This window comes from Parasteatoda tepidariorum, chromosome 10 (assembly GCF_982258835.1).
Source record: "Parasteatoda tepidariorum strain Cologne lab strain chromosome 10, Ptep-v5.0, whole genome shotgun sequence".
NCBI lineage: Eukaryota > Metazoa > Arthropoda > Arachnida > Araneae > Theridiidae > Parasteatoda > Parasteatoda tepidariorum.
In genome coordinates, this window is record NC_141764.1 from 8142393 (window position 1) to 8168995 (window position 26603).

The 26603-nt window shown below is 27.8% G+C and overlaps 1 protein-coding gene across 7 annotated transcripts in view; it reads right to left on the reverse strand.

Annotated features, from left to right (window-relative positions):
* LOC122272510 (DNA polymerase delta catalytic subunit) overlaps positions 1–26603 on the reverse strand; it is a 68957-nt gene that overhangs the window by 40204 nt on the left and 2150 nt on the right. For 4 of the 7 annotated variants that reach the window (XR_015429914.1, XM_087153791.1, XM_087153787.1 and 1 more), the window contains exons 2-7: positions 10224–10425; positions 7664–7950; positions 6991–7084; positions 6737–6905; positions 5739–5950; positions 4413–4579 (exon numbers count right to left, since the gene is read on the reverse strand). Coding sequence is in view for 6 of the 7 variants with exons in the window: in XM_087153791.1 (XP_087009917.1) it covers positions 4413–4579; positions 5739–5950; positions 6737–6905; positions 6991–7084; positions 7664–7950; positions 10224–10395 (1101 nt within the window). In the remaining variant the exon portion in view is untranslated. Of the gene's footprint in view, positions 1–4412; positions 4580–5738; positions 5951–6736; positions 6906–6990; positions 7085–7663; positions 7951–10223; positions 10426–10633; positions 10836–26603 lie in introns of those variants that run through there. The other 3 variants (XM_087153792.1, XM_087153788.1, XM_087153790.1) reach the window with 2 other exon arrangements.

The window sequence follows — 26603 nt, forward strand, 5'->3', positions numbered from 1 at the left end:
AATCGTAAACTTACAACCTGCGAAGTCAACTCCAGATTCACTGAAATGCCTGTTTACTTCAATGAACATTTGACTCCCGAACTGAAGCATCTATTTTATCTTTCACGTAATGCTAAATCTGAAAAGGGATTCAAGTTTTGTTGGGTTCGCGATGGTAAAATATTCCTGAGAAAAGATGAATCGTCCAAAATAATACGTGTGAAATCATCTCAAGACCTTAATATTCCATCCAACTGAAGAAACATTTTTATCTGTGCCGGACTGCCTAAAAATTGAAAATTTGGACGATTTAAAGTTTTTTATTACCTCAACCTGTAAGTTAAACATTAATATTTTACATATAAATATTAGAAGTTTAAGAGCCAACTTTGATAATTTTATTTCACATATTTCTAGCATGATTGAAAATATAAGTGTCATAATTATGTCGGAAATTTGGATTTACCAAAATGAAACTAATTTTTACTCAATAGATGGTTATAATTCATTCTTTAATTGCAGAAATAATAATCGTTCTGGAGGTGTTTGTGTTTTTATTAAAAAATGTCTTGATATTTCAGAGTTAGCTATACATTTTGTTTCCGCAGAATCTATATTACTTTATTGCAAATCTTTAGACTTATTATTTCTATCTTTATATAGATCTCATGATTTTACTGTTGATTTTTTTAATACTGAACTTAAAGTAATAATCTCTAAGCTTAAATATTCTAATATAATACTGATGGGTGATATAAATATTGATATTCTAAGTGATGATTTTATTACTCATGAATATATTAATTTATTATGCCAATTTGGATTTCAAAATTACATAGACAAACCAACTAGAGTAAATTCCTCATCAACTTGCATTGATCATGTCTTCGTAAAAACAAATAAATTTTCAATCAAATCCGGAATATTCATAAATGACATAAGCGATCACTATCCAACCCTTTGCAGTGTTCATTACGATGAGGTAAATAAAATTAAGGAAGCTGAAAATAAAATTTCAATCAACTATAATAAGCTCAGTAATTATCTGTCAAATTACAAATTTAATTACAATCCTCAAGATTCTCTTGATCAACAATATCGAAGTTTTGTTTTCAAACTCAATAATTTAAAAAATAATTTTAAATATAAGCATAAATCAAACAAAAAAGCCAAAAATAACTGGATGACTAGTAATATCTTGATTTTAATTCGAAGAAAGGAAAAACTATTCAAAAAAACTAGAAAATATCCATGGGATATTATTTACAAAACAGCATACAACACTATAGTTTCTGAGCTGAAGAACTTAATTAAAACAGCAAAATCAGAATATTTCAAAATAAAATTTTTAAATTGTGATTCAAATAAACAAAAATGGGATCTTGTAAATAGTATTATTGGTAATCAGAGCAAATCACTTACTTTACCTGATATTTTAAACGACTATGAATCTTCTGATCAATTCAATAAATCATTTGCAAATGCTTACAGTACCTCAAACCCAAATTCAAACAGTTTGCAAATATATATTTCACCAAGTTTAACCTCGTTTGTTTTCCTAGAATTGAATGATTGTGAAGTACTTCACTTAATAAATTCTCTTTCTAATAAAAACTCCTTTGACTATGACGGTATTAATGTAAAATTAATTAAACTATTTGCTCTCAATAATATAAATTTTATAACTAATTTCATCAATACCTCAATCAAGTCATCCATATTTCCAACTTCTTTAAAAAGAGCAACCATAACTCCTATTTTTAAAACCGGCGATAAAAATTGCTTATCAAACTATAGACCAATTTCAATATTACCTGTTTTTTCCAAAATCATTGAAAAAGCTCTAGCTGATAAAATGTACAATTATTTAAAACATACAAATTTTTTCTCTGTTAATCAACATGGATTTATTAAAGGCAAAAGTACAGAAAAAGCTCTTTTGGAATTTTCAAAATTTATTCATAATAGTATTGCTGAAAATAAGATAACAGTAGCTATATTTCTTGATATATCAAAAGCTTTCGATAATGTCAATCACAATCTTTTAATTAAAAAATTAGAATTTGCTGGTTTCAGAGGAATTATGTTAAATTGGTTTATTTCATATCTTTCAAGCAGAGAACATAGAGTTAAAATCCGAAGTAATTTTAGTAATTATATTTTTTCAAACCGTGGTGTTCCTCAAGGATCTATTCTAGGACCCTTATTGTTTATTATATTCATCAATGACTTTTGTCAACTCAAACTTTTTGGTAAGATAATAACATATGCTGATGATTCCGTAATTTTGTATTCTTGCACTGATTTAAATCAACTAATTTTTCAAATTGAATCTGATTTACGCATAATTTCAAAATGGTTTACAATAAATGACTTAAATTTAAATCTAAATAAAACTAAATATATTTATTTCAGTTTAAGAAAATCAGAATATAACTTAAATTTAAAATTTCACTCTCTCTCCTGCAAAAGTACTAATGAAAATTGTCAATGCTATATTCTACAATCTGTAAATAATATCAAATATTTAGGACTATATATCGATTCTAATTTAAAATGGAAAACACATATTAACAATTTAGTTAAAAAATTGCGTTTTGTTTTAGTTAAATTTTATCACCTTAAGAATAAAATTCATTTTAATTTTGTGAAAGTACTCTATTACTCCTGGTTTTATTCTTTAATTAATTATGGTGCAATAATATATGGCGGTGAATATAAAACTAATTTACTTCCCTTAATCTCAGTTCAGAATAAATGCTTCAAAATTATTAATTCTCTAAATATAAATAATTCAAGTGTAACTACTACCAATATATATACAAGAATTAACCTATTACCATTTCGCCATAATGTATTTTTTCGTATTTTACTCTATTTACACAACAATAAATTAATATGCAAATTAAAAACTAATGTGTCTGAAAGGAGACCAACTGAAATGTATGAGATTCCCCTCTTTACAAAAGAAATTTCACGAAAACAGTTTTTTTACTTAGCACCTAAATTATATAATAAATTACCATTTCAGTTGCAAAACATCAAAATATATTCTTCTTTTAAGCGTGCTTTATTTCAATTTGTGATGAACATTGACGATTTAGATCTCTATTTTTCACTTTAAAGGAAGCATTTGATTTTTTATACCAGTCTTGTGCCAATCCAAATGAATTTCTTATGTTACCTTTGCTAGTTTTTATTTATTTTTTTTTTTTTTTTATATATATAGTTTTATGCATTTTTTTTTGTTTTCTATTATTACAGTGTTCAACAACATATGACGTCTTATGATGAGCAAAATAATTTATGATTGTAATCTTTTTTTTTTTTTTTTAAATTTTTTTAAAAATTTATTGTATTACTTTTCTTTGTCGCCTGGACAGGATTTTCCTCTTGACGACGAATATATATTCTTTGTATTTATGTGTTTTTGTTCTCAATAAAGTTATATTTGTTTGAAAAAAAAAAAAAAAATGAATAGTAGATATTTTAATAAGCTACATTTTTAACATTGTTCCTAGTCAAATGTTTAACGTGAATCCTCTTTTTTAAACCACAAAAAAACTAAATTTTAACAACCAATGTTATTTATCATCCTAAATAAGAACATTTTAAGACCTTGAAAGTCTGTAAAGAAAAGAGAAAAACAATAACAAAAGAAAGAGTAAAGACATTTTAAGGGCATTAAAAAATAGCTGAGTGAATTTAAAATGATTTTAAAAATATAAAAAAACTGCTTAAATATTGCCGTCTCTTGCCATTGATTAAATATCTTAAATAATGGCTTTCTAGTACATAATTTCAAACAAGGGAAACGGACAGGCAAATTGTATATACAACCATAGCAAACTGGCCATTCTGATCCTAGATTATGAAAATATAGAGAGAGGATATTTAATAGCTAGGTTTATGTATTTCAATCCATTAAAAAAAATATAATCATATGCAAAGATAGAAATTAAGAAAATTAAGTCAACAGTCCAAAAGGACCAGTAACTAAAAGATTATTAGTCTGTACATATTTCCATTGATTTGTTTACATATTCCTAAAAAACTTTTAATTCCTTCTTCAAAAAATTAATTAATCTTTCAAGCCTTGAGCCTCTGGGTAAAATTGCGCAGAAATTTACTCGTTATGTACTACTCTCCTATTGAATAACATGGAGAAACCAATTTTTGAAAAAGTCGTAAAAAAGGTTAGAAAAAGCTGGCACTAATGCTTAAATGTATTTAAATAAAAAATTGTTCACAATTATGGTGAATTATGCCATTTTGTGAAAAAAATACAGACCAAAAACATGAAATCAAAAACATATTCATTTACATTGAATTTCCAGGGAACCACAGATAATTTATTTTATAAAGGTCCAAGTCTAAGTTCAAAACTACCATAAAATTTAAAGCCCTGCAAATTAATTTTTCAAATAACTTACTTTCAAAAGAGCCTGTTCACTCTGGTAGGACAAAACCTGTGATCCGATGATGGGAGCACATGAATTGAGCGTGAATACGTTACGAATGAAGGGACCTTTTTCACCTTGCCTTATCACCATGTTTGCTATCTGAATGACCGGATCATGCTGAGGTTCAGGAAACACACCTAACATAAAACATAAGACTCATATATAAACATATCATTCATAAGAGGAATTTTTGACAAAAATTTTAAGTAAAAATAAAAACAATGTTATAAAACATTGTTTACAAATAGGAATTTTAAATAAATTAGCTTAAAATAGTTCATTTTATGCAATCAAATACCTTATAGTTGCATACAAGATTCTTCATCAAAAATTAAAGCAAATTAAATACCCTATAGTTGCATATAAGATTCTTCATCAAAAATAAAAGCGAGTTAAATACCTTATAGTTGCATATAAGATTCTTCATTAAAAGGTAAAACTATTTCAAACATCTTTAAATGCATATACTATCTTCAAATACATAATCTTTAAATACAAAATCTTTAAATAGATATAAAACTAAATGTTAAAATGAGTTCAAATATATTTGAACAAGTTTACATTAAAACTGCAAACAAAATAAGAAAAGGTTTAAGCTGCATAGTAACATCATTTTAAATCACATAATCATACTTTTTAGAGATAATAACTACACTTTAAACTGTCACATTACAATCATAATGATAAATTAGAAAAAGGTTTAAGCCTCATAGTCACTTACATAATTATAAAACATTATAGTTTTTAAACTTAACTGGATTCTTAATCCTGAAACTAAGAATTAATGACATTGAAATAATATTATATTAAATTTCTCAAATGTAAGAAAGTATAATTTGTTCACCAGGAGTTGGCATTTGGCTCCACCTAATTGTACGAAGAGTTCATTTCAGTAAGGAACTAGGAGGAGAAATCAAAACAACCCTTAATGTGCGCCAAACGCAAGCAATTAATTCTTTTTTCAATCACTTTCTTCGCTTTATCGTCTGCTATTATACCTTTCGTTACTATAGCTAATTAAATATATATTGCAGCAAAATGTCTCGAAAAGGACAAATTATTCAGAAGAGAGAAATATCATCAAACTTTTGAAATATTTAATGTGAAAAAAAATGCTCATAAAGATAGTGAAATAAATATTTTTGTCATTCGATAGCCAAATAGCAACCTTGTTCAGGATTGTTCACATTCTTCTCCCAAAAATTGCAAAAAAGTATCGTCGGATACCACATGATGAAGACGGAGCCAAGAGCCAACTTCTGGTGAACTAACTAAAGGTATCTAAAGAAAATTTACCCTTTCGTCCAGCACATTCAATATCAAAACTCAATATACGAACAGGTGCAATTTTCGACCATTCTCCTTCTGGTTCGTGTGCTATGAAATCATTCCATGCCATGTTTAATTCAATTTGGCAGCGGGAAGATGAAGTAGATGACAATAAGGTATATTTCCCAGGTGGCACTTCAATCCAGTTGCAGCCGACTACTTTTGTGTCAACCATAAACCTAAAAGAAAAATCAAATTAATAAAATATGTATAATATAGGTAATAATTAGTAAATTTCGCTACTGGTCAGTGGCAAAACTAGCATTTTTAACAGTGGACACTTTTTTAAATTTGTAATTTTTTAAAAAAAAAAAATCTAAAACTTCAAACTATTAAAAAAAAACTACTAATATTAATAATGTAAGGCATATTTTTATAAACATTTCTCAAAATATGAAAAACATTACAACGGTTATTTCTGAATTTTTTTTTTTAAAAAAACAAGTGAGAACGAAAGTAATTTTCAGATTATAAAATATTCATATTTATTAAAAAAATAATAATAATAAAATGTAAATGAATTGTATTTTCGACAAAAAAAAAATTATAATAAATAAATAGGCTATTTTTTTTAATTGCCATTTTTCACATTAAGTCATCATGAGGATGATGTTTTATCGACTATGTCAACCTTCATCTATCAAAAAGTACCTCAAGATAGAATCAAGCTAGCATGTTTCATACAGTAGTGTATTGGTATTTATAGCGGTAAATACGCCACAGCCTCTCTTGATTTTGCCCAATATTAAATAGTATCAAATACCTACCAGAAAACTATTAATTCATAAAACTACAAAAATTTGTGTAAACCTTAACTTAACATAATCAAGGTGAGCACAGAATTTTTGTATTGGACGAAAAAACGTGTCACACTGAGTCTATTCAGTTTGTGTAGAAAATAAAATATAGCATGTATTATTTATTATCAAACATGGTAATACAGTTTAATAATTCATAATTTCTACCTTATTTCAAAATCAATATTAGTTTCAAATGCTGACAGAGTGAGGATTCCAAATCGTCCGAACTGAATTGACCGACCCAATAGGCGATTACAAGCTGCGAGTAGTCTCGGCAGCAATACAGTTATTTTCAAAAATGGAATTTTTCCAGCTTTTGTGAAACCATAAATATCTATAATATGTAAGGTAAATGGATAAATATTTTCAATAGATCATACAACAAAAAAAAAAGTTAAGGAGAACAAACTTTAGCTTACTCTCTTTTTGGACAATTTCAACAGCTAAAATAGCATTATTAACATTATCTTTATTGGATTTCATGTCAGCAACTACAGCTCGATTAAGAGTTTCCTAAAAGCATAACATAAACAAATCAATATGAATATAACTAATTCAGTACATTTGACTGTCTACACATGAAAATTATCAAGATTAGATACTATTTGAAATTATACTAACAAATATTTAAAGACTAGTGCATTGTGATTTTCAAGTGCTTATCCCCAATTAACGTTCATTGCCTCATACTTCAGAGAGCTTTGTATTAAGTTCTGTGTAATGTTTTATCAACTTAAACGAGATTTGAGACACATTAGAGTTTTATTGGAAAATGTAAAACTAAGGCAATAATAAGTTTAGAATTTCTAAATATATTTGTTAAAAATTACCTCTTAATGATGCTTAACTTCAAGGTATTTTATCTAATATTACAGGGGTTAGCTTTTTGACATTAAATAATGGTTTTTTATCAAACACCTTAAGACATAGATAAGTAAAAAAGGCAAATATATATCCTAAACATACCAGTCAGATTGCTGGAAATCAGGTGGCGATAAAGATAAAAAAAAATTAAATATACCCTAACCATAGCATAGTCAGATTGTTGGATATCAGATGGTGATAAAGATAAAAAAAAATTGGTAAACATACCCTAAACATAGCACAGTCAGATTGTTGGAAACCAGGTGGTGCTGGCACAAAAAAATAAGGAAGAAATCCATGAACGTGGCATAAAATACTGTTTCCTTCCATTGATACACCAAACATTCTCATGATTGGCACAGGTCCAACCTTACAGCCAGGCATCCCTGGCACTGGCTGTCCAATATAATATGCAATATCAAGTTGTTGAAACATAATAGAATCCTTCTTGGGATCAATAGGCGGGGGAGGTGGACGTGTCCATTTGGCATTGGAAATTGATTCAACATCTTCTCCTGGAGAGGAAAAAGAATTTAAAAATGCTACATGTTAAAAATAATTAATATATAATATATATATATATATATATAAATCTAATTTCAATAATAATGATCATTTTATTCAGACAAAATAATATAGTATAATATAAAAAAGACTAAATATAGATAAAGAATGTAGCTATTAAACTCTAATTAAATTAAATAGTTCTAAAAAAATAGTTACCTATTTTGCTATGAATAATTAAATATTTCACAACGCTTGAGTTGGCATTTTTTTTAAAATAAACTATTGATTTGAGCCATAAATACTTTTTCATACAGTATAATTTTAAAGAAGTCAGATTTTATTAGTATTGAAGGCTTTTCTCTAAAAAAAACCATGAGAAAGGGTAATGTATATATAAATTACTATATTATGGTTAAAATCAGAATAAGAGCCTAAATGTGGATTAAAGTGACATGAAAATTGCAAATTATAAATTTATATAGGCTAAAAGAAAAATGATTTGTTATTTAATAAACATATTTTAACTATGCCCCATTCAGTTTAAGTTTACTTAATTACAAATTGTAGAGTTAAAACTTTTTAAATAAAATCAGCATATAAATAATGAAAGACTTGTTCTTTCAATAACCTCTTGAGTAACTAAAAATAATGATCTTTTTAATGCTTTCTGATCTAAATAATTTACTCCTCATTTGAAAAATGACAAATTAGGTCAACGTCATTACAAATCCATCACGGTGTTGAGTTTGTTTAAAAACAACGATGATTTTAATGATGGTTTTTTAATAATTATGTAACAATTTTAAGTTTTAATTATTAAATACCTTAATTATAATATTGTTTATAAATAATTATAAGCATTATTAATATGTTTTAATAGATTTTTGATTGATAAGCATTTTAATAATCATTCTCACAGCTTTCTTAGCATCAAAAAATATGAAATGTCTTAAAATAAATAAACCAATAGCTACTGTATATATTTATTTTTTTAGATTTAAAATCTCATATCAAAATATAAGTGGCACATTAATAAATATTTAAATGCATAGGTAGAACGTGTATGTATATCATTAATCACTACATTATTCAAATAAATTAAATTTAAGATGGCTAAAAAATTTCAGATCATTTAAAAATAGTAAAGATATGAGGATAATAATTCCCTTTATTATAAAACAACCATAACAAAAAAATAATTTTAGAAATAACTATTGTGACTAAAAGTGAATAAATTTGGAAAATTATTTTTTTTTAATAATAAATTACTTAAAATTACTTCGTAAAGAAGAAAAAGCAAAAATTAAAAAAAAAAGACATAAGGAAGAGAACAAAATCAAGAGAGAAAACTTCCAAATCATGATCTATGCAAAAATAATCACCAAATGACTAGTGAGAAATTTTAAAAAAAACACAGAAGGGGAGGAAATAGGGGTAAATCTGTATCTTGATCTACATATCAAAATAATCACCGAGTGCAGAGTAAGAAATTTACAAAAAAAATAATAAAAAGTAACCAACTGGGAAAATTTATAAGATTTATCGCTCAAACAACAATCGCTAAGACGTCAAAATTAATTTTAAACTTACAGTTTTTTTTAAAAAAAGATACATTTAAAGGTTTGCCGAGGGAGGCAACGATTTATACCCTACAAGTCAGTTTCCTTCTGTTATATATATTTTTTATTTTTAGTTTCTAGCTGGCCACTGCAATGAATAATTCTGTATCAGAACCTGATACCAACTTGAAGGGTATAAATTGTAGCTAACCGTAGACAAACTTTTATTTTAAAAATTTGAGAGTTTAAAATCCATTTAGAACCTCGGAAATTGCAGTTGATGTCACAGATCAAGATATAAAGTATCCGTAAATCAGAACTATTACAAATACACACCAAATAAAAAAATTTGGTATCCTTGTAAAATAGTCAACCTTTACCAAAAGTATAAATGATTACAAATGCTTTTAAAAAGGTGATGATAATAGAGTAATAATAAAGCCAGAAATAATCAAATCACACACAATTAGACATTAAATTTAATAAAAATATTTAAAATAAAATGCCTGTTGTCGTCATCTAGTTCAAATGCTATAACTAAACAATATAAATAGCTGCTTTTGAGCAGTTACAGAATCTATATACATATGTCACTGACTAAACTCAATGTTTTATCATAAGAAAACAACGAAATGAATTTTCACTAACTAGTAATAAAAATGTAAATTAATTCTAAATTATTTGCATTAAGCAGAAAAAAAGTCGTTAAACTTTTCCCGTACCTATTAATTCTGGAGATTCAAGAGATTCAGCCCGCATTTCCTCTTCCAGATCATCCATAAGAGCTAATTCATCTTCAAATTTACTTCTTTCAAATTCTTCTTCGTCATCATCATTGGCTTTTTTAAATTTTTTAGCCGCACCTTGGCTACCAAAAGTCTTTCTTTGGCTCATTTTGAAAAGGAAATTCGTAACTTATAATACCTACATTAGTGAAAATAAAAGAAATATATATTATTCAGCACAGTAAAATTTCACGTTATAACAAATTCTTAATAAAACTTAAAAGAGAAATTCTCTGGATTTGTAGGATAGAGTATTTGGCACAGCTCATAAGTTAAAACTATAGCCAAACAGAATAAAAATAGGATAATATCCCCAATAAAAAAGGTAATCCAAAATAATATCTTACTATAACTAGAAGAGCAGAACTTTTTTTCCTAAAAAACAAAAGGACAACAATTAATACTTTGCCGCGCTTTTATTTATTTTTAGAGCTTGTACGCTTTCGACTACTTATTTTCGTTAAACTTGCTCTCTGCTTGAGATTAATTCGAAGTTAAATTTAAATAACCGTTTCAAAATGCTGCTGTTGTTGTTGTTGTAGTTCATTTACGTCGCACTAGAGCTGCACAATGGGCTATTTCAAAATGCAATGGCTGTTGCTTGGCTGCTCGACTTTTTAATAAATAGACCCACCTGAATGGTTGATGACACTATCGTTTTCATTTTTATGATACTGGGTCTTCTTTCTTTGTTATCCTACGTACCAGTGTGCCCCCCTCTGAAGTTTTAGTGAGGGGGGAAATAATATGTTTTTAGTATATGTTCCTCCTGAAATTTAAACATTCGAGAAAATAAAATCAAGTAAAATTCCAATTAAAAAATAGCAAAAAAAGTAACATTTTTAGAAAAAAAAAACCATTTTAAATTGAACTTTGAAGCTATTTTCCTCTGAAATTAAAGTAAGAGGTTATAATAAATATAAAGACAAGGCTCTTTTTTTCAACTTAGAAGCTATTTTTCAAAAATAAGACTTTATTTTCCTCTGATATTTAATAAAACTGCAAAATAATGCGTTTCGCCCCTTCTGAAATTTAGACAGTCGCAAAAATGAAGTCAATTTAAATTAGTAAACTTAGAGGAAAAAAAAGCCTTTTTTCCCCAACTTAATTGAGGGGGGGGAGAGGTAAATTAATTTAATTTAATTGAGGGAGCGAATTAATAAATTAATTTAATTTAATTGAGGGACGAATAATGCGTTTCGCCCCTTCTGAAATTTAGACATTCACAAAAATGAAGTTAAATTATATGTTAGTAAACTTAGAGGGAAAAAAAAAACCTTATTATGCTCTTCGCCCCTTCTGAAATTAGCTATTCGTGAAAATAAAGTTAGGTTGGTAATTTCAGAAAAAAAAAGGAACTTTTTTTAAATTTAAAAAAAAAAAACACTGTTTTCTTCTCAAATTTAATTGAGGGAGCGAATAGTGTGCTTAGCCCCTTTTGAAATTTAGACGTTAGTTACTATGAGGTCAAGTTAAAAAAGAAAAGAAAAAAGGAACCATTTCTTTTTCTACTTTAAAATTATTTTTGAAATCAAAATTTTTGTTTTACTGAGATTTTAGGTTGAGGGGGCGAACAATGTGCCATTCGTGAAAATAAAGTTAAGTTAAATGGGTAATTTTCGGAAAAAAAAAATTTTTTCAACTTCAAAGTTGTTTTTTTTAAAAAAGAAAACACTATTTATTCTGAAATTTAATTGAGGGGGCGAATAGTGTGCTTAGCCCCTTATGAAATTTAGACATTCATGAGAATGAATTCAAATTAAGTTGGTAACTTTTTAAAAAGTCTTATTTTTTTCTACTGTGAAGCTATTTTTAAAATATAAAATTTCATTTTCCTCAGAAATTTAATTGAAGGGCGGCGAATAATATTCTTCGCTCCTTCTGAAATTTAGCCATTTGTGAAAATAATGTCAAGTTAAATTGATAACTTTAGAAAAAGAAAAAAAAATTTCCCCACTTTTAAGTTATTTTCGAAATCAAAAACTTTATTTAATAGTGAATTTAAATTGAGGGGGCGAATAATGCGCTTCGCCCCTTCTGAAATTTAGCAATTCGTGAAAATAAAGTTAAGTTAAATTGGTAATTTTAGAAAAAAAAGTACTATTTATTTCTATTTTAAAGCAATTTTCAAAATCAAAAATTTTATTGAAGGGCGAATAATGTCTTTTGCCCTTTCTGAAATTTAGACATTTGTGAAAATAAAAATCAGTTTAATTGGTAATTTTAGAAAGAAGAAACTGTTTTTTTTTTTTTTCAGACAAAGACTTTTTTTTACATATGATAAATTTCTATATACGTAATTAGACGGGAAATAAAAAACAATTTTAAAAACAAAATACTTCTTGAAAAACACATTGCATAGTAAATATATCAAATGTTTAGAAAACTAAAATAATTTCATTTCTTTTACCCTTCCCTGGAAAGAGTAATAAAAGGCATCCTCCACTGATAAAAATTGGTTTCAAAGAATCCCTTGACTTTCAAGAATTTCCTTTCCACCCACCTTGGCATATAATTCTGGTGGCCAAACCCCCCCACAAAGACAGTTATTTGACTCCTCAAAAACAGCCATCTCATGTTACTCTATGGGAAAAAGTACTATGGGAAAAGTATTAATTTTTGAAAATTTTAATGCTGAAATTATAAATGCTGTTGATAGAAGATAAAAAATTGATCCGATCAATACTATTGTAATTTAACATTTCTTAAAAATGAGAATATTTCTCTTTATCTATTGAATATTTTTATTTTCCGTTTCCAATTTCGATTTAAATCCAGATAAATGAAACTGGAACAAGATGAGAAAAAACCTACACATAAAACTGCTTAAATTTTATTTTTCCACATATTTTTAAAAATTTTATTGTTCTCTTTAAAAATCCGAAAGCAAATAATATTTATTGTCAAGACAAATCATTAAAAAAAGTTTTTTTGCGTAGGAAGAAAGTTGTATGACGTTTTTCTTTGGTATGATATTTGCTTTGGAATTTCAAATAAATAAATAAATAAATAATCCTGTGTCAGGTCATAGATAATTGCATGACGACGTGAATATATATATTCTGATCAGATACATGTCATTCTGATCAGAAGTTTCAATAGGCAAAATATTCAAAAATGATTCTTTTTTAAAATATAGCCATATTTTTAGGACTGGATAGGAAATTTTTGGGACACACTAGAGTAACGCAACTTTATTTTTCCCTCGATGTTAAAGATATAACTGCCGAATATTTTTTTAATTGTGACTTTTTAAAAGGAAAGCATATGTGATTCATAAAACCCTAAAATTTTATCCAATTTCTATAACACGCGTTGAAAATTTTCGCTTTGAAACCAATAAGGGATTTCATTTTTTATAACAATATATTAAACAGATTCAAGAAGTTTTATAAAATTTAAACTTCATGACTTGCATTATAATTACCTTTTTGACTAGTGATACTTTATTAAAGACTTTTTTATGATTATTTATTTAATTTTAAGTTTGAAGCTTTCATTGCAAGTAATATATGAGCCAGTTATAAAAGTTTGAAATCAATATAACAATTCAGATACTTACTGAAATTGTCTAAAAAATTAAATTAAAAAATAATAATAAGTAATAACTTTATAAATTAAATCAGCTCCAAATGTTATTCTTTTTTAATTATTATATTTTATCTCATATGTCATATGGTAACCATATTATATATCGACAGAGATATACTTTCATCAAAGTTTCAAATTAAATCCATTTTTTGATGTTATAAAACCTTCGAAATACAATTTTCAGTATCTATCTGACTTGTTAATTCCATTATACTTGGCTTTCTGCATACCGTATAATAATAACAATCTGAATCAAAATATTTTTGTTTTATTTGATGGACTATATCCTTAATAGCTTCGTTTAAATTTTTTTTCTTTGATAGACAATATCAATCGAACTCTTTTGGTTTTAAGATAGTTGTTTTTATCATCAATTAACATAAATAACGCACGTCGCATGTTGTTTTTATCATCAGTTTTCAAATTCATCATATCCAATTTTATAAGTTCTATAACTAATTTGTTTTTCATTTAGTTTACGTAAAATAATAAAACTACAATAATTAGTCTAATTAAAAGTTAATTTCAGTAAAATTTTTAGAATTTTAGAATTTATGTACAAAAGATAAGTTATTTCCTAAAAAATAATTTCGGAAAGCTAAAAATATGCAAAAAGGAAGAAGTATGCATCAAAGATCATGCATCAGTATGATAGAAGTATGCATCCAAGAAAAAAAATTGAGAATTTCTTTTAAGATTTCGACTGAAAGAGAAAAAAGAAGTCCCTGGGCAAACTAGAAATCATGAGCCATCATCGATTTTATAGCTAATACATTTAGTGTAAATTTCTGTTCTAAATATTAGTTTTCTGGATCGCTCATAATGAAAATCCTCTTCTTAAGTTCCGATTGTTCATGCGATTTCCTGACAATTTTGAGGGATCTTAATTATAAGAATATAAATTGTAACAATAGTTCATTTCGAAGAAGCAAACAAAAATTCATAGCTGACATTTACACCCAATTCTTAAAAAAAAGTTTAAAACATTGTTCAGTTATATAAAGAATTAGCATCGCATTTTTTACTAAAAGTGATAAAAACAAAGATAAAAGAATTTTTACATTCTAATTGGTCAGTTAAATGTGAAAATTTACGGAATATGTACAGAAGCGTCTAAACCGCGCCAAACACAAATTATTATTTCGTTCAAGAATAAACGTTATTAGAGAGCTCTTTCGCGTAATATCTCGCACGCTCACGCACTTTTAATTTGTGATTCTGTGCAGTGCAGGCACTTCAAATAATCTCGATTCGCGTTATTTATGTACGTGAACGAGCGAGAGGCTTTCTATTTTATAGCAAAATCGAACAATGTATTGAGCGCAAATAAATAAACAAAGCGAGCACTCTTAGATCGGATTTTCGCAGGACTCAACGTGAATGGCTCGAGAGCCTAACTTTAAGTATGCGAAATAATTAGAGTAGACGGTATTAGGAGTCAAGAAATTTCCCCCACAAAAACGTTTTGAATAAACATTTTGCTTTCAACGTATGCAGATTCTTTAAAATAATGGGAATAGCCGCAATCTGGAAAAAAAATGGTCCCAACAATTCAGTCAGAACCTTCTCATGTTTGCGATTTATAATTTTCAATTATTAACAGGGTGATTCTAATGTTGCTCAATAATCTTTTAATTTATTCCTTTTTTTGTGCGTCAGACATAGTTTAATGCATTTTTTGTCAGTATACATGGCGTAGTAATTTGATTTTTGTCTGACTTTATTTACTTTCTATATTTAGTCAGGTATTATTGAAATGCATTTTCCTCATATTTTAATTTTCAAACTTCGTAGTTTACTTTAATTTTTTGTTAGTTATTTTTAAAAATATTATTTTCTTCGGATTTTTTTCTCTATAATTTTCTCTATAATAATTTTTATTCTTCAGTTCTTGTTATTTTTCAAATATTTTTAAGCTAACTGGGACTTTTCGTTTTGTTTATTTTTGTTTACTCATTAATAAAAAAATAAGTCTTCATAAAACTATGTAATAAATTTTAAAAGTACCACAATTTTTTCAGATTTATTATTTTTTTAAATGTAAATATTTTTTTCGATTTCATTTTTATCGGATTTTAGCTTTTACGCTGCTTATGTTAATGATATTTATCTTAATTGTCTTCTCTATATTTTGTTATAATAATTTAAATTCTTTAAATATATTTCATTTAATTTATACTTTTTTTAAAATATTTTAAAAGTATATAACATATAATTTCCCAATATCATAAGGTTTTTCAAAAGATCTATACAGCTATCCATTTTTGTTTTGAATAGCTATAATTCGAAATTTAATATTACATTGTTCAGTTTTAAAAAAATAATAACCATGTAACCTCAAATATATAATAAAATTTTGATTATAATTTTACAATTAGTTAATGAAAATTCCTTCATTTGTTTTAGTTTTTTCATTCCTTTTCCTTTACCATGAAAATTTAATTAATATGATAAAGTTAATTCTACTTCGTTGAATTACAGCATATATGTTTTAAATTGTATATTTTCCTTTTCTTTGAATATGTTTACAATTTTTACCTTGGAATGAACCAGAAAAATCAGAAGATTTCTTTAAAATTCAAAGTACTTTTTAAATAAGATTTAATTTGAGAAACCAAACTATTTTACGTCCTTCATTTGCTGTAATTTTTATACAACTTGTGCTTTATCAATAAAATTAAATTAATATGATAAAGTTAATTCTCCTTTTATGTGTACTGAAAATTTGTATTCATGATCAAATTAAAATCTATGCCGGAATCAAAATGTAAATCACAAATTACTTTTGATTCAATATGTTTTTGAGAAGCAAAAAACCATATTATGTCATTATGATTAACCCTTTCTAAGGCCGTGGTAAGTATAATTACTCCTTATTTTTAAAGTCCATGGTGAACTGTTTTACCAATTTTAATTTAGGTTTCCATTTGTTAATAATTTAAGGTTTCTTGCAGTGCGTTTGAATAAAATTGGTTACAATTTGTTAGTTTAAGAAAACGTATATAAGTTATAAAATACATAATTCCTTCTGAAGTTTGTAGTATTTATAAAATTTATTTTATAAATAACTAAAAGTAAAACTCAATAAGTTTCAAATAGGTCGTGATAAATATACTTACCACCAAAAAAATAAATAAATAATAATAATAAAATTTAGATTAATTTTTTATAAGCTAAATGCATTATTCTTTCTTGAATCAATTACAATCCTTATATCAATTTCAATTCCAGAAATACTTTAATTTACCTTTACTAGAAATAAATGGCTCATTAAAAGGTTAATATGTATCTACAAAATATCTTGCTCAGCATTAATGAATTAAAAGGAGTAAAATTGCAAAATTAATTAATTGAATTTTAATACACTTTTTTAAAAATTTGTTTCCAATTGATAGATCATTTTTTGTTATCTAATTTGTTGGTGTGAATGTAATAGTTAAATCATAGTCGTCCTAAGCAATGGAAATAATAATAAATAATTAAAATGAGATAAATTATAATATTAAAATAATACAACTTATTTTAAAATGCTAGATCGGACAAAGTTTATGACTTAGAATTGGCTCTCCCCCCCAGTCAAAAAGAAGTTGGCACGCCACTGCTACATCCATTTGTATTCGTTATTTATTTCATCTTTCTATTTGTACCTTTTGCCTTGCCATTGGAAATATAAAAAATAAAAATATTATCGAACGATTCTCATGTTGAATATAGTTTTGAAGGACTATTAAGCAAGAAAAATTATTTTTTGCATGTAATTATTTTTGAATAAATAAATTTTCTAATTGTTTGAAATTTTTTTCCCAATTAGCTTAAAAAGTTACAGATATAGCGAAATACGAAAAAAGTAAAATTAACATTAAGGGGTCCAAATTTTTGAGAGCTCTTTTGTCCAAATTATTGGGACTATATTTCCAGAATGCAGCTCCCTGTATTTTGGAGGTTAGAAATCCAAAGTCAAAAAAAAAGGGTCCCGCAGTGGACTGATCGTTAAGACACGGTTCCCAGCAGATCACCGAAGTCAAGCATCACTGGCTGCGGTCAGTGAGCGGGTGGGTGACCACTTGGATCAGTCTGCGTAGCGACCGAGGGTGTGCGGTATGGGTCCTCGTTAAACTGTGCTACCGTAAAATGCTTGACTTCGCGTGCAGGACGTTGGGCTTCCGAAGCGGGGGTGCCATCCCCTCTGCAGAGGATCAAAATTGTGATGGCATGTCTTCGGATCATCCTCAGGGATGTTTCCCAGACCGTCGCCAATAGCCCATTGTGCAGCTGTAGTGCGACGTAAATGAACTACAACTACAACAACAATAAAAAAAAGGTATTTTTATTCAGAGAAAGTACGTTTTTTTTGTCTACACTAAATAATTATATTTAAAGTCACCCCTTTTATCACTGATATTGAACGTGAAGATCCGACCCCATTAGATCAAAAGTTACTCAGGGTGGTCCGTTTTTGTTTGCGCACTCTGCATTATTATGTTCACTATACTTGTCAGTTTTATTGCATGTAACTTTTTGAGTAAGTTATTAAGATTTTAATTTTATGGTATCTAGTGTGTGTTTCTCAAAACACTTTTTTTTTTTACCGGAACGCAAGTCACCGCATTGCAGGGAGGGTAGAATCAAAATTGATCAAAGATTATTTTTAATCTACAATCGCCAAATCGTTTGAACTATCGAAGAGTTTATTTTCTTTGACTTCAGTGTACTTGTATTTTCAAAAAATTATTCAAAAAATATTTTTACTGCCACATTTTTATTGTTTCTCAGTTAAAAAAAAATGATGACGTAGAAGAGCTTGTATTTTCATGAAAGATTTATTAATAAAACTTAAGAACTGTCGCAAGAAATTTAAAATATTTCCATATAAAGTTTTCGTGTTGATCAACCGTGAAATCACCGTTGTACCTATACTACGTAAAGAGAACTATAAGAGAATAAATCGCATTAAATGCGAAAATAAAATCACAGTTTAAAAGTAGTAAAGCAGGGTTATAAAGATGGCTATTTTTGCAATTAACAGTCCTAATATTTCTCAATTACTTTCGAACTTAGCAAAATTAGCCTTCAATTCGTATATATTACGAGTGAATTAAACTGAAACCTCTTTATAGAAAAAATTTTAGAAAGTTAAAATCTTTGCAAAAGTCTCGGAAATAAGTTTCCGTCTGAGTACATTAAAGTTACATTATAGATAAAGTGATAAAGCATTTCTCATTCTATGAAATAATTTTCTAATAGCTTTGATCTGTTCCTTTAGATGTCGAAAATTAACACTATTTTCTTAATAACATTTGAACCATTTGTTTCCTTGTATTATAGTTTTTAAAGTGAGTTTAGTTATGTTATTTTAGTTTAAAGTGAGTATAGTTTTTAAAATAATATCGACAGCACTCTTGGTTTTTTAGACAGTGAAAAACCAAACATTGTTTATTTAAACGTACGATTTTATTTTTAATAAGTGCCTGGTAGGTTAACTTACAGATTATCTATGTATGTTGCAGATCACTCAATTTGAGAACATTTTGACACTAACGGATCCCCAGTTGATTAGATCTAAATAGTCTGTAGAATAAGATTTCTACACCTTTTGCGGTAACACTACTCAGTTATATTTCTCGTGAAAACACACTTTTATTGCGTCCAGTTTTGGAAAAAAATTAATGGTATTATTAACCCTTTTGAAGCCGAAATTTCATTTAACATTTCACACTTTTCATTATGTTGTATTAATTTATAATAATTAGGTCAAAATAAATGAAGAAATATATTAAGTATTTTAATTTTTTTTGGTTTGGTAAAACATTGGAAAATTGCATCCATTTTTGCGTCAAAGGTAAAATCTTCCAAACCGGGCTCTCACTTCTAAAAAATGTTTCAACTTTGCATTTTAGATCTAAAAGAAGCAATCGGTGAAATTTATTTACAAAATAAATTAAAAATTTTTGAATAAGAAATAAGAAAACTTCAGTCTACTTTCTTTTAGATTTTATTTTAGCACAAATTCGGATAATCTAACAGATTTTCTTAGGGATTACTAGACATTTTATAAATAAAAATACCTAAATATATTTTAACTTTTAATTAAGAGAGTCAGAAAAACACATAAGGGTTGTCCCATCTGCTTAACGGGTTACCCTATTGTAAAAAAATCGTAGAACAAGTATTAAAAACCATTAAAAATGATACCAGGACCAGTGTGACGATATTGGAAATTTAAAACCTAGTATGGTACCATTCTGGAAATTTTAAAACCAGTATAGCCACATACTAGAAAGTTTAAAGCCAAGTATTTCACTATACTAGAAATTTAAAACTAGTATGGATCATACTGCAAATTTTGATGCCAAATTTAAAATCGTACTGGAAAGTTTGATACCAGTTTTCAAACATAATGGGAGTTTTAAAGTAGTTTTAAAACATAGCTTCATTCTTAGTAAGTACATATTTTTCTGGAAATCTAACTGTCTGGACATTTACAAACTTCGTTTTTTTTATTTATTATTATATACTAATTTCAAATAATTAATTTCTTAGATTTTTTATAAGAATTCCTAACTTATATATCAAGGGCGATGGAAACGTACCCTTTCTATGTATATTAATTAAAAAATACATAGTTAAAATTATTAAAATAATTTTATAATTTTGGAGGAAAGGAAGTTTTCGAGTAACGTTTTTTTCACATTTTAATTACTTTAAAATCTGCTTAAAGTCATTTAAATGAAAGTAATTTTATTATAAAAGTAATTTAATAATAAAAACTATCATTAGTTTTAATTCAAAATTTCATTAAACAAGTTTGATGACTTTTAGGGTATTTATCGGTTATACGAACTCAAGTGCTTTTTCCGCTTTGTCGCCAACACGAGTTCCCTGAAAAGATTTGGATTTTTAATATCACAATGTCAAAAAGAAAAGATTTAACAATGGGAATATTTTTACCTATTCATATTATTTTAACATTGGTATTTTACAATAGTTATTTACCGCAAATAAAATTCCTGAACTCACACCATCGTACTCAATTACTATCAATATGTATAAAATTAGAGATTTAAATTATCTATAAAAATTTTCGAACAGTGTAGCTACTCCAGTGACAATTTCGTAGTCTATATCTACTGTTGTCGATGATGTTCTCTTATTTGATGTGTATTGAGATGTATTTTAATAATATTCGTAGATTTTTCAATTGAACCGTTTTCACCTTTATCACCATTTCATTAGTTTGGATAGAGCACAATACTGAAATTCATAAAGCAAACATCCACCATAAATAGAATGCAGAATGTATTGAGAAAAAGTCCAAAGCACGACATGCCAAACAAAGTCTTAGCATATGCTGTAAAGAATGAACACTTAATACAAGGTTACTTTTAAACTTTCTGGAAAGGTTACATTAGAGTAGTTTAATTGTTGAATTTCTTAACTATTCGAATACATGAGGGTCGTTCAAATATTGCAAAAGCAAAATGGGATTTGAGATTATTTATGCAGACAAGGGTGAGGAGTATGAGCAACGCTTACGTAACAGATTAAAACCACATTTTCAAAATTTTTCTCTCAAAATTTTAAATAAAATATTGTTTTAAGAGAGGAAAAATTTGACAAAATTTCTAGGTGTTTCAGAGGTCAAGAGATTTAAACCACTGAAGGTAGACGCAAGATTCCTAAAGAATTTTAGACGAGAAATTTTATAGGAATTTATCACTTCTGAAAACTTCGTCGTTTATTTTAGAACTAAAATATTTCTGTAAAAAATCAGTTTAAGTTAATGAAAAAAAAGGTTTTTTAAAGACTTTCTCGAGTAAATAGAGGAAGTACGATTCTTTTGATGACAAGGGTGAGTCCAAAATTTCCCAAAACACGCTTTCGTAATATTTGAAAGCTCCCCCTCCCCAAAAAAAAATCGAAATCAGCCACTAAGTTATATTGAACAATAAACACGAAAAATTAAATTCAAAATTACAAAATTTATTCAAGATATTTACAGGAGCTGTTTGACATTTAATGAAACAATGCAGTTGTACATGAGATAGTTTAACATTTAATAAATTCGCACTGTTACAACACATGTTCTGAAAAATAATTTCGATAACAATTCATATCATAAGTCCAGGTGCAAATCTTTGGAACTACCATCTTTAAAAGCAGTTAAATATTTTTTAGCTTTATGAATATTCTTAAAAATTTTATAACTTTAATTATTCAAAAGTCAGTTTGCATGCTTTCTAAAAACCTTTCTTTTAGGCAGCAGTTTTGCATCTGGGCTCTTTTACAATAGCGAGAGTATACACAGTTCCTTTCAAAATTTACAACTCAATAAAACGATGCATATAAATATGGAAACAAAGTTTCAGTAAATGAATAAAATTCAGAATTTTAACAATAAGCGAATCTAAATAGCTTCCAAAACAATTTCACAAGTTACAAAAACAATTTTAAAGGTAAAAATATTTAAATTCTCAATTCTAGACAGATTTTAAATAAAGCACAATTTTTTTTAATCAAATACTATTTTGCCTTAAAAACAACTCTTTATGTATGAGTAAATTGTTAAATCTAAAATATTTTATGAGCTTTAACACAGCAATAAAATTTATCCCTATTTTCAAGTAATTTGCTATTTAATTTTATTTTAAAGTATCTTAAATTTTTGAAGTAAGACCTAAGATTATAAAGTTTAAGTAACATCTTAGGCTTACATTTAATAGATTTCATTTAAAACTAGTCACTAATGGCACCGAGATTTAACAGAAGTTTTCTACACAGTACGAGGATATGCTCTCTATTATAGGAGCTTCCATGCATGAATCGAGAAGTTCCGAAACTGCTGAACGATTGCGAAATAGGAAAAGGAAGCAGAACGGCCGTCTACCACTTCCCATTCTTACCCCGCATTCTCCCAGCAATGACAAAACTTCCGATTCATACTTGCAAGCTTCTATAGCAGATAGATGCCTTCGTATCGCGTAGACTTCAGTCAATTTCAGTGTATTGCCGAAACATTAACAATTTAAATAATTTATACGGAATTTTAAATTTCTTTCAGTTTAATTACTCTGAACTGCAGCTGTTTATTTTAAAACAATCTACTCATTTTAACTTTGTATGTAATCGTTAGCTCAGTATTTTGCAAAGATCGATGAACTTTACTATATATTTCATACATTTAGTTTCGATCATTTTCTTGCAGCCCTTGTGCAAAATTACCTTTGGTAAGGAACAGTTTATATTTCTAAATTTAACCAATTTTTACTTTAATTGGAAGGTATAAGCTCTCCGCAATATTTCTTTTCTAATTTAAAATTTCATCGGAAGAGTTTATTTGTTAAAAAGTCTTTAAAAGAAATTGTTGAAAGTTTAGCTTTAATTTATTGTCTCCATTGAACTACTTACGCATTTCTAAAGTAGATTACTTTTTAAAAATTATAAATTTAAAGTTCAAATATTCAGTTATTAAATATATATACTATTAAAATACAGATTAAGATACAATTGAAGTATAATTAAGTGAAAAATATAATTTACTTATTAGAGGAATGGTCATCTATACCAGTTTTTTGCCCCAATCGATTAGAATTTTACTCACAACAGTCTCTGATACACTTACAAATGTATAACACGCTATCTTGAAAAAGATAAAAATTCAATGAAGTTTCTGAAAATGAGGGAGAATAGTTTTGTGCAGAATTTAATTGCCTCACACCCTTTTATACTTAAATCTCATCCTATAGTACTGTACCTTAAATGTCCAGAAAATTCTTATTTGTATAGCAGTGTCTAAATATTATGTATTTATAATTAAATACGTTAAATTAAGATCCTGTTGGCTTTTTGAAAATTTGTAATTTTATTTGCATTAAGTTTAAAATTTCAAATCAGAAAAAACCTAAGATTTCAATTCAAGATTTGGTTAAGGATTCATCCAAGGGACTTCGATATGACTTAACTATCAGACTTTATCTAGGGTGAATATTGGCTGCAAATATAGAACGAATCGGATATCTTTCATGGATCCTATCTGGGACTGAGTTGGTAACGGCCCCTTTGTCTATTTTAAAGAGTGGGTCCTACAATTTTCTTAAATGTGTTGGTAGCATATGGTTTAATCGATACCTACTAGAAAAGCAAACATCTCTAGTTGGTTTTAAGCCCCATTTTGCTTTACTCTTTTAAAGCGTCATTTGATTAACACTTCGCACAAGTCTTAGTAAAAATAGAATAAAAACATCCGCATTTAATACATCGGGGTTCTTCACGGATTTGAATTTATTCCGACCGGACAAACTATCCTTAAGTATGCTAAAACAGTTTTTGGTAAAGTAGTTCAGTCATCGCAATGGTATGGTTTATTATGAGTAACCTTTTTTTCGTAGAAGCGAAATTTTAACTGAATCAAAATGAATATTTTTTTAAACTCAATTTCTGAAGAAAAATAAATGAAAATTACTTTCAATGAGTTCTTAATATTTCGATAAGTTATGAAATCTATAGCGAGTAGATTTACTTTTAGAATTAAAAAAAATATTTTCATCCCCTTACCCTCACCCTTTCTTTCGTACTTCGAAACTACCCAGCATTTGCGTTTTGAAAAAATGAACGAAGTCCTAGAATTTGATAAGGTTTGAAACCAAAGAGATTGACTTGATGAAAGTGAACTTTAAAAAAAAAAACCGAAGTTAAACTAAACAGGCCAAATATCGATAAACAAATGACGGTTCTAAATGTGCACTCATGCGAAGATATTGCAAGTACTGAGAATAACCGTCAGCATTCTTACACAGTATAAGGACATTGTTCCACAGCAGAAGGCTTGCACGAATGAACTGAAGAGTCCCGAAACGGCTGAAAGAATGAGGAAACACAAAGAGAAAGCAGAACGGCCGTCTACCACTCCCCCTTCGTGTCCCTCATTCCCCCAGCAGTTTCGAAACTTCCGATCCATGCGTGCACGCTTTTTTGCTGTTTGAGCAACGCTCCCCATGACCTGCTTTCGGTGAATCTCATCTCGCAATAGTTTTCGAACGTAAGTGGTTTAAAAATACTATGTTCGAGACTTACAAAAGTGTCACGTGGCTTATCGTTCCATTGCGGATGAACTAGTTACTTACGTTTTCGCGGATTTCATTTTTTCGAATAATGCGTATCATTCTCAGATTTTAAAAATTCTGCTATTTTAATACGAAGTTAAGTAGTCAGGCAGTCACTATGAACAATTAAAACACGGTCACCATGACATCCGACGAATCTTTTTTTCAACTTTATGCTCAAAACTGAATATTTCAGTTAAAAAAAATTATATATATATATCATTAACTTAACCGACCGCCGTGCCAGAGTAAAATCTTATAGACTGAGAGAATAATTTAGAATTCTTTTGTCGTCCGGCTAACCGTAAAAGGTTCTCCTCTCCACGTAACGCAAATGCTGGTTAGTTCCATCAAAATGCCTTCCATTCAGGCTAATGCTTTACACAATATTTCCCACGTTTCCTGGGTTGAGGTGAAAATGACAAGACTACGGAATTTAAACACGGAGAGTCTTCTACTCAGAATGAGGTCTGCAGGTTATAAAATAAAGCTAACATACAGCAAAGATTATTAAATTAAAAATCGAGAGGAAATTCTACAGAAAAAAAACAATTACCCGCCAAATCGGAAGATGATAAAATAACGCTTGTATTAAAAATAAATGAAACTAGTCAGTATGTGCAGCGTAATGTTTGATCTCGTGCAGTGATTAAAACGAAGTTCCTGCAGAAATGCTATTTTCAATTATACACCTCAAAAAGTTTATATTGTTTTTCTGACCCGTCAGAAAAGTTTACTTTACTATATAAAAGTGTCTTTTAGAACTGACTGAATATAATTACACGAAAGAAACTACTTTTCTTTGAATGCTATGCTGTAACTAGTAAAAAGTCAGTCGTGGCAGCAGAATTTTTTTAAATCTTTCATTAACTTCTGTTGTATCCCATTTAGATATTGAAAGAAACAAAAAATCTCATTTAATGAAATTTTTCATGACACACAAATATGACAAAAGGTTCCTTTGCAATGCATTGTTTAAAAAATGTGACGGTATATAAAGCCTATAAAAAAGTGAATGCGCAATAATGGCTTTACTATATTTGATTCCGAAGTATACGCTAAATAAAACAATCAGATGAATGATTTCACTATCGAAAATTCATGTTACTGGTTCATTTATTTAGCATAAAAATCTGTTCTAGATATAAAAAGGTACCAACAATTTATATTTTTTGTTTGATGAAAAGTTCAGACAAAATTTTAAACGAGTCTTTTGAATTTTAATCGAACTGTTTTAATCTCAGATTTAGGGAACGTAAAATTAAAAATTTCGGAAATCTAAGAAGACACGCTTCACCGTTAGTTTGTGACACATTTAAACAATTTCTGACAGACAATATTTTGTCAGGTAGATGATTTAATTCAAATTTTACTTTCAGTAAGTGGTGTTTTAGAAATGTTTAAAAAGTCATTTATATTTTAAAGTAATTTGCAATCTATTATATCAGAAGAAATTTACAAAGCAGTTTATTTTTAAAATTATGCTTATGAAACACTGCTCACAATATTATAACCACCAAGATAATTGAAATCAGATTTTTCGAAACGGCTAAGTTACTTAACCTTTTTACTAGAAAACTAAGTTGTCCTAATTTTCTGCAGGCAAAGTTTTATAATTTTAAGAAAA